Genomic DNA, 12,345 nt, shown 5'->3' on the forward strand with positions numbered 1-12,345 from the left:
CAACAGCACCACGTGGTCTTCTTTTTCCGGACACTGAACGCTACGCGTCGAATCCCTAAACGCCAAATCCATCCTTCAAATTGCGTCGTTGTATAATGATCTTGTTTTTACAATTATGGTTATATTATTATTATTATTATTATTATTATTATTATTATTTTAATTAATTAAAACATCCACTTTTGATCAGACGTTCACCCTCGCAGAGTCAGTCGCTTTCATCTGCGTTTCAATCCTTTGGCCCCAGTTACCCAAAATCTATCATCATCCCAGTCGGTGGGTTTCTCTACTGAATTCTGAGTTCGACCCTTTGAAATTCAGACGATTCTTGACCCAAACCTTTTACCAAAATCCGATCTTCATCCCTTCTTCGCTTCCAATTTCGAATCTTGTTGCGCTTACGTTAGCTGGGTCGCTCGTGGATCAGCAGTTCTTTGTTTTTTTAAAGATGTACCCGCCGATCCCTGTACCGGCCTCTTCTTCTCCGGCGATGGATGCGGTGGACGTGTCGCCGCTCCTCGGCCGGAACCGCCGTATTCTTCCCCGTCCTTCTCAGCCTCTGCGTGGGGCCGCGGCGAGGCTGCTCCGGCGAGCAAGCAGCCGACGGATGATGCTACGCGAGCCCTCCGTCCGAGTGCGCGAGAACGCCGCCGAGCAGATTGAGGAGCGACAGAGCGAGTGGGCTTACTCGAGGCCGATCATAGTCCTCGATGTGCTTTGGAATTTAGCCTTCGTGATCGTATCCATCGCGGTTCTAGGGTTTAGTTTAGAGGAAAAGCCGGATGTTCCCCTGAGGTTGTGGATAATTGGGTACAATTTCCAGTGCTTGTTTCATGTTGGATGTGTGATTGCTGAGTATAGGCGACGCAGGGAGGGTAACCATCCTGCTGAGGATTCGGCTTCGAATTCTGGGTCTTTCAGCGGAAACGACGAAGAAGATTCTGATGGTTATGGAACAGAGGAAGCTGGGAATCAGCATGAAACAAGGTGAGATTCCAACTTTCTTCTATCAAATATGCAAATTTACGATTGCTTTATCTTTTAGCCATAGTATAATTCTTGCAGAAACAGAAATCTAAGACAGAAGAGCTGCTTCTATTTCTTTCCAATTCCATTGATACATGTTCTGAAATGTGTTCATAGCTTCTGTCGCAGTTTCGCCAAGCATCTGGAATCTGCAAATACAATGTTCTCGTTCGTTTGGTGGATCATCGGGTTCTACTGGGTCACTGCTGATACCGAAACCCTCTCGCAAAGTTCACCTCTACTCTACTGGTTTGCTTTCTTCTTCTGGCTTCTGGTTTTTGTCTCATGGCGTCGACAGTCAAGTCGCTTATGTCTGGTTTCTTTCCTTTCATTATAATGCAGGCTCTGTGTCGCATTTCTGGCATTTGACGTTATCTTCGTCGTCATCTGCGTCGCTGTTGCTTGCCTGATCGGTATTGCTGTCTGCTGCTGCTTGCCATGCATCATCGCCATCTTGTACGCGTTGGCTGATCGGGTAATATACGACTGAGAGATCAATAATAGTTTGCTTAGATTGCGATCATGCCCGTTTCGTGAATGATAATATCACTGCAAACACCCACATTCAACTTGTTTTTGCCTTTTGTCAATGTGTTCTTTACATCCCAGGAAGGAGCTACAGATGAAGAGATAGAGAGGATACCGAAGTTCAAGTTCCTTGTCGTGAGAAACTCCGAGAAAGTGAACGGTGAAATCCGAGAGACTCAAGGGGGGATAATGACGGAACTCGGCGTCGATTCTCCAACCGAGCGCGTCCTACCGAGCGACGATGCTGTAAGTAACCGTGACTTCATCGTCTTCCCGACCAGAATCTCGTGACTCTAACCCCGCAGAACAAAAAAAAAAAAAAAAAAAAACAATTGGTAAAAATCGAACATACAACACACGATATTCTTTCTTGCCTAGATTTCAGGAATGCTGCATCTGTCTATGTCCGTACGAGGATGGAGCGGAGCTGAGAGAGCTATCTTGCAGGCACCATTTCCACAGCCACTGCATAGACAAATGGCTGCGTATCAACGCCACTTGCCCTCTCTGCAAATTCAACGTTATTAAAACTGGCGACCATAGTGAAGAAGTATGAAGGATGGTGCATCATTCTCTCTAACGACCTGGCCGTACGACTTCATATATATATATACACACACACGATGGCCCTTGATAGCTGCTTGAGATTAGTTTGAGCCTTTCATCTTTTGATTTTTCGATATTTTTTTTTTTTTTTTGTAAATGGCATTACATACGCATACGGTTCGGTGTTAAGCCACCATCGGCATCAGGCCCTTTTTTTTGGTGTGTTCTATCGGTTGGGTTTATATCATCACATGAAGGCTCGCATGGATGAACACGTGGACGAAAAGATGTCGTTAAACGGGATGGTTCGGTCCGGTTCGATTCGAATCAGTTCGTTTTCGACTCAATTCATTGCGGTTCGTTTTTCACGATGTAGAAAAAATTCTAAATCGGCCCAGGGGTTGCCCCTAACTTGTCCTATGCCCCGTTCTATTTACTAAAAAATATTAACTTCATTATAAATTTCAAATAAACATTGTTAGATGTCTTCATGATAAATTTAAATTTATCTCGGATTTTCCGAGAAAAATCAAGAACAATCCAGCAGACTCGGATCCGAATAGATCGTCATATGCGTATGTTATTACTGTCAACACAGTTGGAAAACAACACGGCTCCAAAACGTCTCTTTGAAGATTTGTACTACTTAACGGAAGGTCTTAGATAACTCACTATCTCATTTTCTCGGCATTTAGGAGAAATCTTTTTACCACTTGTGTATGGGAATCCAAACCTTTGAAAATGTTTTCTGTTCTAGTAATTTCTGTAACAATTTCTGAGATTTAATACAATCACATTAAAAAAAAAAAATTTAAATTTATCTATGAAAGTGTAGTAAATTTTGTAATGTTCTCATGAAAATGTTTTCTAGGTCCGCCCATGGTTCGGCCCATTCTTGAGATGTGGAAAACATTGGGGAGTATATAATAAAGGGAATATGTTGGATGATAAAATTGCAATGGATGAGATAATATTTTAGGTGGGGGGGAGACAAAACGTGTGGAATGGAATGTGAGACCAAAGCTGGAGGTTACCTAAACACGTGTTAGGATCCAATCTTTGATTCTTTGAAACATGCATTATTGTCATGCTGACTGAATCTGAATTCTCTCCAACGAAAATTGGTCGAAACCCACCTCCCTTGTCAGAAATATTACGCTCGCAGACCATTGAACGTGGTCAGACAACATGTGAATGCATACCGAACGGCCCTTTTTCAATTTCAACCAAAAATTGTGACGTGCCCCCAACGAAAAAGAAACAAGGGAATTGCTCAGATGCGATTAGATCTCGTCCGTCGGATCAGACGGTAGGTGATGACCCATCATCACGTTAATCGCTGTCATCCTCACCGCAAACCTGTCGGGATTCGAACGTATGACCCTAAAGCCAACATAACCATCGCTTCCGACCACTGGGATATTAGTGGATCGTTGTATTAACGTCTTTATTAATATAACATTGAGCTTATACGTGCACGAGACGGCGCCGCTTTTGTAAAGTCCAAAGGACCAAAATTGGTCACCGAAATCATCTCTAGTGATAAGCACGACAACGTCATCGCCCGCCGATTCTTTTGATTATTCGTATTTCTTTAGTGAATGTTTTCCCCATAAAAAAATTAACATACGATTAGACAACCAACTATTTGTGGACCCCGAATAATAATAATAATAATAATATATGTGGAAAAAAATTGCATTTAAGTGACGACTACCAGTGATGGACAAACAAATGTGGAAGCACGAGGGAGGCGATACGGGGAATTTATTCCAAGTTCTAATCAAGGGTGTTGAATATTTCACATTCACAAAATATTTTTTGTGTAACCAAATATTTCTCGGGTTTTTTAAGGTTTCAAATGCATTAGATGAATGTAGATGGTATCACGTTTCTGTAATGAATTTGGAAGGGTGAAACTCAACGAAATTACCTTTTTACCAAACATATGAAAAAAAAAAGCAAATGGGAATTGAAGCATCATAACATATATATACACGACAACCTTTAAAATTCGTACGTCGTCTCCGTTTGGAAATATATAATATATGATATTTGATAAACCATGTACTCATGCGGCAAGTGCATTTAACCGTAACCATGTGCAGTCCATTGAAATTTGGCAACTTTTATTTCAAATCGGAAACAAAGAAAAGATGATAGCTAATAAATGTGCATATTGACCGGTTTCGTTGGTGAGAGATCCCCCGGTTTATTCATTATTTGAACTGAAGCCGGATTTGGACCCTTGTACGTTGCTGTGGCTGCCATTATTACGCCATTGTTCCTTCTTTTCCACTGTACCAATATTCAAATAAAAATGTTGATTAGCCCTTCGTGCCATTATATTGCAATTTTTGCATCTTCGTTTTGAAATTTTGATTAGACCCAGTTTCGTGAACATGATCATGACGATGATGTGTTCTTTGGTGTTTACGTGAATAAAAACTTTGTAATATACGTATGGACTTCCACCACCATTTTCATTGATTTGATATTTCACACGCACGTAAGAACACGGTCCAATGAATATGGGTTTGAATCTCTGTGTTTTTTTGTATGATTCCGAATTTTTCGAAACCTACAAATTAATAACAAACCAAACAAAAAAAAATTGAAAGAAAAAAATTAGTCATTAGCGCGGTTGATACCCACACCATATAGGAACTCCGGTGACAATTCGTCCGCCGGAAAACGCTGTCATCGTCGTCGCCGGTCGCCACAACCCCGCCGCCGGCGACGAGCACACGCTGTAATTCGCTGCCGGCTTCTTCTCCGTTGTCGGCGTCTTTTCGGGACCGAATCTGGGATCGGGTTTCACTCTGATCGAGACGTTGACGATCCCGCTCTTGTCTCCGTACTCGTCCCTCAATCTGTAACTCAGAAAGTTCAAGTGGCCTTCGGGTGAATAACCTCCTATGAAATCTGTCGCCGGAATTGTCGCGAGACCGATTTGCTTCTCAGACCCAGAACCTGTTCGATATAATACCTCAACGGACACGAACTGGACTCTCCCGTTCATCGGCATCTCCATCTCGAACTTGTCGTTCCAAGTCGGATGGCTTCCGCCGCATTCGTCGGGCTTCGTCTTACGAACGTTGAACGGATCTGTCTTCACGACCGCGAACGTGTTTCTCCGGCCGGCGATTGGTCTCCGGTTAACTCTGAGATCTTCCGCCGATATTAACGTAATCTCAAGATGTCGGGACATGTTGGGTTAGTCGTCTCCTCTCCACAGCCCGTGTATCGGTTATATGTAAAGATCTTGTTGTCAATCACCAGGGTTTAGGGTTTTTGGCTGAACGTGAGGATGAGAGAGAGATGGATTCTATATATATATATATATATATCGGGTTCCTGATAGGAAAGTCTCAAGAAGAAAAGGCGGAAACCGGTTGCCTGCTTCTCGCCTGTTTCCAAGCAGTATCAGTACCTTTTTTTTTCTTCCCAAAAACAAAATTTACATATTCGAATTTTAAAAAAAACTTTTATCCAAATACCAAAAATATCACCGGAAAATAAATAAAATTGTATAATTTTAAAAAATATATAAATACCTTTAATTTTAAAATATAATTAAAATATCAACCTCCCATAAATATTTTGTATAAAAATCTATACAAAAATTTATTTTTCAATAATGAACTGATTTCATCTCAAATTAAAATAAATATTTATGATTTTAATTTATTATTAAAATTAAATCAGTAATCATTTAATATATTATAAAAATAAAAATAATTTAGACATATAAATAAAAAAAAATTTGGTAATCAATATATAAATAATTTAAGTTGTAATTTAGAACTTCCTAACAATAATATCACTGTAAATACGAATGTTGACTTTTGCCGTGAAGATATGGGCAGTAAACAATGTAACATAATTAAAGATGTATACATTTACATATGGCGTGTTGTAAATTACTAATAAAACAACTTTGAAACAGCTACACAAAATACTTTTAATATATGTGTATTCTAGGTTCTAAACCAAGGTCCATATTATTTTTTTTTAGATAATCGAGTATCCTAAACCAAGGTCCATACTAATTTCGATATCGAAAATTATCCATATGATTTGAATTATATTTTTTCTTCCCAAAATTGAGATTCAACCTTAGAACGAGACAAAACGTTTGCATCTCCATTTAATCAATTGAGCTACCTAAGTTTTAGATTACCATATTAAAAAAAAAAAGTGATATTTTAACAAAGATTGAGCGATATTCCTAAGCTTATAATCACATTTAAATGCTAAATAATTTAATTTGGCATGTATGTCATCTACTAGTTTTTTTTTTTAGTCTAGATATGCACAACGATATATATATATAACACTAAGTTGGTCCAATTGGAATATAAGCATGAAAGATATGCGGAAACTAACCAAAGGCTGAAATGTTCAATGATTGACTCGTTGACACGGCGCGTGGCGTGCACGCAGCCACTTCGGTTTCTTCTTCTAGCCTTCGTTTTTTTTTCTTCTCAATTTATTTATTTTTTAAAAAAAAAATTGAGCAAAGCTGAATATTCTTCAGACGTGGAATGAGAGCGTTGAGACTTGAGAGTAAGAGTAATGATAGACCTTTTCAAATTCAGGTTATCTTTTGTTGTGGGACACACACCCTTTCTCGTTTTGTCCGTTGCTTTCATTTCTCCGAACATTTCTTCTCTTTTTTCCATCATTATTTACGTCAATCACCACCCCTTATAAATTAATATCCATTTATTAATAATAACAAAACATTTTTTTTATAACCGAGAGGTTCACCTGAATCTTCGGCCCAACCTACATCCTTTCAGACCCGAAAACAGTCTTTATCCAGAAAGCAACACCTTAAATACACCGTTCCCTCTCCATCAGCTGGTTTCGAACTGGCGACCGGGGCCAGAGAGCAACACCATTTCACCACTCCGTCACCCACTTATGGATATAATAATAATAAAACGTTATCCTGAACAAACCCGAAATCCGATTCTATAGAACTCGGTTCAGTTCGAATTCGGATCGGGCCGGTCGAGTCAATCCCTTTAATATATATATATATATATATTAGTTTTCATGAATTTTTTTTAATTGATCTTTCGGACTGTTTCGAAATATGTCGGATTTAACCTGATAAAATCCGAGTTTGATTTATACCGTATCCGAAAATTCAAAACTGTTAGGATCTATATATATTTTAAAACTCAAAATCCGATATTTTTAAAATGAACCCGCATCGAATTTGAACTTGGAGTTTCGAACACCCACAAGACCAATCTATACATACGTGAAAGGGTCGGAATAATCTCCAACGAAACGTGTCGGCTTCATGATTCTTGGATGGTGTTTTTGCATGCGTAAGAAAAAATGATGTAATCTAACTCACATCAGCAATTGTGGAAAATCCATCTTATCGAAATCCGGTGGGATCTGGTTAACCAATGACAATGCTTTATAGTTTATATTATAGACTTGACACTGACTATATATATATATATATATATATGGGAAAAATAGTTCGTTCACTATCGAGAGAACCAACAAAAATACTTTCTAGGGTTATATATGTAGGTGCATATTGATTTGTATCAGCTCTTGCTTTGTCCTTTCGAGGCAATTATAAGTTGCATGATTCACGAAGCACCCAACTCTTGTTGGCGTCAGGAACCCACTTGCTATTCTCTTAAGATGAATCCTTCCGTATTGTTTTATATTCACAATCGAAACGTACGTCCGTATGTATAATGAGTGTATAATCGTCAATGAGAAGTAGAGTTTACTGATCATTGCTAATAATGTCCATGATTATACCCAATTATAGTTTATTGGGTAAAAAGTTTGCATAATTAATACTATATCTTATAAATTGTTTCATACGTTTTCGTTCGGGTTATAATTGCTAATGGTTCCGTAATTTCTAGTATATATATAGCTGGCATTATTAATGATTAGGCCAAAATTAGGTGGTTCTAGTTTCATTATTTCTGTCCCCCCGCACACAGAGAGGCCACGTGGTATTTCACATGAATTTCGTTATATATATAGATATAGATTTCTGACTTTTGCAAAATAGCAAAGTCTTTCTACATAAAATTTCCACGAAACTTACTATAGATCGACATACACTCACTCTTTTTTCCTTACAGCTCCATTGATTTGTCTAACGTCTCTCCGCGAACGTATCCGCTATGACGTGTCGTCACCCTGTTACGTCTTCGTTTAGCATATATATGCATATATATATATATGGACTTACCAAGACTTGGTTATATATATATATATGTATATATGTATTTACTTACCAAAATTGAAGAAAAAGACAAAAGACTTGGTAATAAGGACATAGGAGATGGATAATGGACGCACGATGTTTTTCAAGAGGTGTATGTAGTCGGAATCTTCAACCTTCCAATATTCTGAGATAAATCAGTCCAAAATAAAAGCATACGCACAATGCTATATATATATATATACATATGCATACAGTATTACATACTTGGATTCCAGAGTCTGATTTATTTTAAATCTCATAAAATGATAGTCCAAATCCATCCATCAAAATGGCAGAGTCGCAAATTATAAAATTTTATTATTTGTCGGTAACAATGGAATACCAAGTTTATGCATTTTATTCCATTGATAATATTGTTAGTTTTATTGTATATACATAAAAAATTCTCCTAGTTTATCTATATTTAATATCAAAGACGTTTCATCACATAACAACCCGGTCCTTCGAAGTTTGGTCTAATTGTTAAAAAGTCCATGAATTTCCAAGAGATCATGAAATTGATTCCACTCTTCAGCGAGACTGTCACTGATTTACAGACTATTACGTGGAGGCAGAAGGTTTATCAATGCATCCGAAGGGTTATGGATGAGTTCTCGCCATTACAAAAGAAAACCATCGATGCGACTAGGGTTTTGGGACACTAACCCATCGACGCGGCTTGTAAACCCCCAAGCATTAAGGACACTGCTTGCAGATCGTTAAGCATAAGATTGGTAATGGTAGAACCACTTTTGTTTTGGCTTCATGAATGGAACCTTGGACCACTAATCGATTACATTGGGAGTCCGGACCTCAGCAGTTGCGCTTAGCGAAGCATTGCACCGTTTAGAGAAGCAGCCACAGGACCTTGCCAAGCGACGATAATGGACCAGACACAGCCTTATCATGGGAAAAACGAGTTCAAGGACGTTAAGACATGGAGCCAAATCAGAACTTCAGCACCTCGTGTCCTTGGTCTGTCGCGCTTGTATGGTTCCGTTTCTCTATACCCCGTTATGCTTTCGTACAGTGGCAGGCTCTTCTGCTGACGTTTACCGACCAAGGATATATAGGCTCTGTCGATGTCGATGGGGAATCCAAGTTGGAAGTCAATGCGTCTGTTTTACCAAGTCTTGTACATTTAGACTAATCCTCGTTCGTCGTTTTTGTGTCTATGCATTAAGCGGAACTAGTTCGAACTTCTGATCGATGGTTAAGAGACAAAGATGTAGAACAATCAACACCAATCATTCGTATTTTTCGAAACTGAAACACGAAACATTATCATCTTCGGACGGGAGCTACCATTGATGCCCAGCAACTAGATCCCAGAGAACTGGTTCCACCTCACCCTAGATACCTTCGTTTCATGCGAATGTAGCCATTTGCCTATGGGAATCCCTTTGGGTTTGTATACTCTCTAAAGTAGGGGTGGACGTTTCGGAAAACGGTTCGGATTCTTTCGGTTTTATAAAAATAGGTACCAATCGGTTTTTATATTGTATTCGGTTCGGTTTCGAGTTTTATTAAAAAAATGATAGATTTTCTTTAAAAATATTCAGTCTTTTCGGGATTTTTAAAGTTCGATTCGGTTCGGTTTCGGAAAAATTCGATTCTCTAAAAATGGTACCGTTCGAAAATTAAGAACGGTTTCGGATCGAAAAAAATACCGTTTTTCAATTATCTTTGGTCCGGTTCCGAAGAACGGAAGCGAAACGCCCAATCCTATTCTAAAGGACGAGATGTAAATATTCATATTTAACCAAAAAAATAATCATATAACAACAATCTAAAACGCAGCGTTTTGAGGGGCCGATTTTATCCGATACTAATCTCTCATCCATTTTGTCCTTTTTCCCGCACAGCTCCACACTCTGCGAGGGCCGTGGCCATGGCATCTTCAGCTCACCTCTCGTTTCTCGCCGGGCGTTCGGCCCTTATCTCCGGAGACGGCGTCAGGTTCTCCCCAAACCGGCCCGCATGGTCCCGTCTCCGTTGCTCCGCCGGTCAGAGCGGGTTCTTCACGCGTCTGGGTCGCTTGATAAAGGAGAAGGCCAAGAGCGACGTCGAGAAGGTTTTCTCCGGATTCTCCAAGACCAGAGACAATCTCGCTGTAATCGACGAGCTCTTGCTCTACTGGAATCTCGCCGACACCGACCGAGTTCTCGATGAGCTCGAAGAGGTTTGCTTGTTTGTTTGATTTCTCTTGGTTTTGATGCGGAAAGGGAAGTTCCGTTAAGTCTAATTGAGCTTAATTTCGCTGCTAGGCGCTGTTGGTGTCTGATTTCGGACCGAAGATTACGATTAGAATTGTCGAGAAGCTGCGGGATGATATAATGTCTGGGAAACTCAAGTCAGGAAGCGAAATAAAGGTAATCTGAATCGAAATTGTATACTCTCTCGTGTATGTGACGTTTTGGTTCCACGATGGTTGTTTGCGTACTCAAAATGTGAAAATGTGAGATGGACATGGATGTAGGATGCATTGAAGAACAGTGTTCTGGAGATACTGTCCAAGAAAAGCAACAAGACAGAGCTTCAATTGGGTTTCAGGTTCTAACTTTGTCCTCGGCTACTCGTCATACCCTTTTTTTCCACTTGTCTTGTGCTCTGTCAATGAGGAGTTATGAGTTAAGGTTGTTCCTATGTCATGGTATTGGTACCAGGAAACCGGCTGTTATCATGATTGTTGGTGTTAATGGAGGGGGGAAGACGACATCTCTTGGGAAGGCAACCCACATAGAGTAGAAATACTAGCTGAATCATCAGACACTTCGATCACAATACACCATTGGATGGACTCCCATTGCTGGCTTGGCCCCTGAATGAGATGATAATACATAAGGTTGGCTTTTGTTTTCCAGGAAAGCTGGCTCATAGATTGAAGAACGAAGGAACCAAGGTAAATTTTTGAGCTACCATGCTTTGTATGCTATTGAGGACAGGGAATATACGTTGTTAGGATGCTGAAGAAGTAGAGTTTTTTTTTTTCTTGTTGAGGATTTGAGTGGACATTGGAAATTCATGCTAAAAGGGGTTTCGAGCCTTTGTAAAGGTAGCTAGAATCCAGTGTCAGTGTGTTCATCATCAATACTGTGATGAACTGTGATAGGTATTAATGGCAGCAGGTGATACATTTAGAGCCGCTGCAAGTGATCAGCTAGAGATATGGGCAGAGAGGACAGGGTGCGAGATTGTCGTGGCCGAAGGAGAGAAGGCCAAAGCGTCTTCAGGTGGATAAATGGATTGTTTGGATTCGTCATCGTTGTAAAATATCAGTGGAAGAGCTCAGTATTTTTAGCTCACCGTCGAATTTGCTTTCTGAATAGTTCTCTCACAGGCTGTGAAAAGAGGGAAGGAGGAAGGTTTTGATGTTGTTCTGTGTGACACTTCTGGACGTGAGTACATCAATCTTTGTTTGTTAACCAACCCTTGAAATGTGTTGAGCCGCTGCTTAACTGATCGGGGAATATTAAATTTCTTTGATGAAGGTCTGCATACTAATTTCAGCTTGATGGAAGAACTGATTGCATGCAAGAAAGCAGTGGGAAAGGTCGTCTCTGGTGCACCAAATGTGAGCCTTTCTCATTACCCTATTTCGTCTAGTCCTTGCTGAAAGCCGTTTTTCTCGTTACAGAGACACTATTTTAGACTATGTTTGCTTGAACAAGGAATTGCAACTTGCTTCTCAATTTGTTGCAAATTATGGCAGGACAATGCTAATGAACGAATATTCTCTACTGCACGATATTTTTCGTTGACCCTTGGCTAAATCATGTTCACGGCATTGCCAGGAGATCTTGCTTGTCCTTGACGGGAACACTGGCTTGAACATGCTTCCACAAGCTAGAGAATTCAACGAGGTACCATGCCGCTCATCTGTATATGAAAGATGGCTCATGGGTTTCAGGATTCCACATCCGACAATCTAAACCTAGATTATGACAAACTGAGCAGTGATATTTTCTGGTCTTGGTCACTCTTTC

At 39.8% G+C, this 12,345-nt stretch overlaps 3 protein-coding genes across 6 annotated transcripts in view; 2 read left to right on the forward strand and 1 right to left on the reverse strand.

Annotated features, from left to right (window-relative positions):
• The first annotated feature begins 221 nt into the window (after nucleotides 1–221).
• Nucleotides 222–2,352, forward strand: LOC104817275 (E3 ubiquitin-protein ligase At4g11680). 2 transcript variants are annotated; one of them, XM_010546390.2, is made up of 5 exons: nucleotides 222–987; nucleotides 1,144–1,275; nucleotides 1,369–1,501; nucleotides 1,636–1,800; nucleotides 1,940–2,352. In XM_010546390.2, exons 1-5 carry the CDS (start codon nucleotides 449–451, stop codon nucleotides 2,108–2,110), a joined length of 1,140 nt encoding a protein of 379 aa, XP_010544692.1. In that variant the 5' UTR covers nucleotides 222–448; the 3' UTR covers nucleotides 2,111–2,352. The 2 variants fall into 2 exon arrangements, with proteins under 2 accessions (XP_010544692.1, XP_010544693.1); XM_010546391.1 differs by having other exon boundaries at nucleotides 223–987; nucleotides 1,156–1,275.
• A 1,728-nt stretch (nucleotides 2,353–4,080) lies between these two features.
• On the reverse strand, nucleotides 4,081–5,518 carry LOC104817276 (BON1-associated protein 2). Of its 2 annotated transcripts, none has more exons than XM_010546393.2 (2): nucleotides 4,752–5,518; nucleotides 4,081–4,398 (listed from the first exon to the last, which is right to left on the reverse strand). In XM_010546393.2, exons 1-2 carry the CDS (start codon nucleotides 5,309–5,311, stop codon nucleotides 4,374–4,376), a joined length of 585 nt encoding a protein of 194 aa, XP_010544695.1. In that variant the 5' UTR covers nucleotides 5,312–5,518; the 3' UTR covers nucleotides 4,081–4,373. The 2 variants fall into 2 exon arrangements, with proteins under 2 accessions (XP_010544695.1, XP_010544696.1); XM_010546394.2 differs by having other exon boundaries at nucleotides 4,758–5,517.
• A 4,683-nt stretch (nucleotides 5,519–10,201) lies between these two features.
• Nucleotides 10,202–12,345, forward strand: part of LOC104817279 (cell division protein FtsY homolog, chloroplastic) — a 2,806-nt gene continuing 662 nt past the window's right edge. Inside the window, exons 1-10 of one of the 2 annotated variants that reach the window (XM_010546408.1) lie at nucleotides 10,202–10,541; nucleotides 10,627–10,731; nucleotides 10,839–10,912; nucleotides 11,026–11,089; nucleotides 11,229–11,261; nucleotides 11,360–11,414; nucleotides 11,488–11,592; nucleotides 11,689–11,757; nucleotides 11,851–11,933; nucleotides 12,154–12,222. In XM_010546408.1, the coding sequence (XP_010544710.1) occupies nucleotides 10,251–10,541; nucleotides 10,627–10,731; nucleotides 10,839–10,912; nucleotides 11,026–11,089; nucleotides 11,229–11,261; nucleotides 11,360–11,414; nucleotides 11,488–11,592; nucleotides 11,689–11,757; nucleotides 11,851–11,933; nucleotides 12,154–12,222 (948 nt within the window). In that variant the 5' untranslated portion in view covers nucleotides 10,202–10,250. Of the gene's footprint in view, nucleotides 10,542–10,626; nucleotides 10,732–10,838; nucleotides 10,913–11,025; nucleotides 11,090–11,228; nucleotides 11,262–11,359; nucleotides 11,415–11,471; nucleotides 11,593–11,688; nucleotides 11,758–11,850; nucleotides 11,934–12,153; nucleotides 12,223–12,345 lie in introns of both variants that reach the window. The other variant, XM_010546409.1, reaches the window with a different exon arrangement.

The sequence above is a fragment of the Tarenaya hassleriana genome, unplaced genomic scaffold, assembly GCF_000463585.1.
Source record: "Tarenaya hassleriana unplaced genomic scaffold, ASM46358v1 Cleome27, whole genome shotgun sequence".
Lineage (NCBI taxonomy): Eukaryota > Viridiplantae > Streptophyta > Magnoliopsida > Brassicales > Cleomaceae > Tarenaya > Tarenaya hassleriana.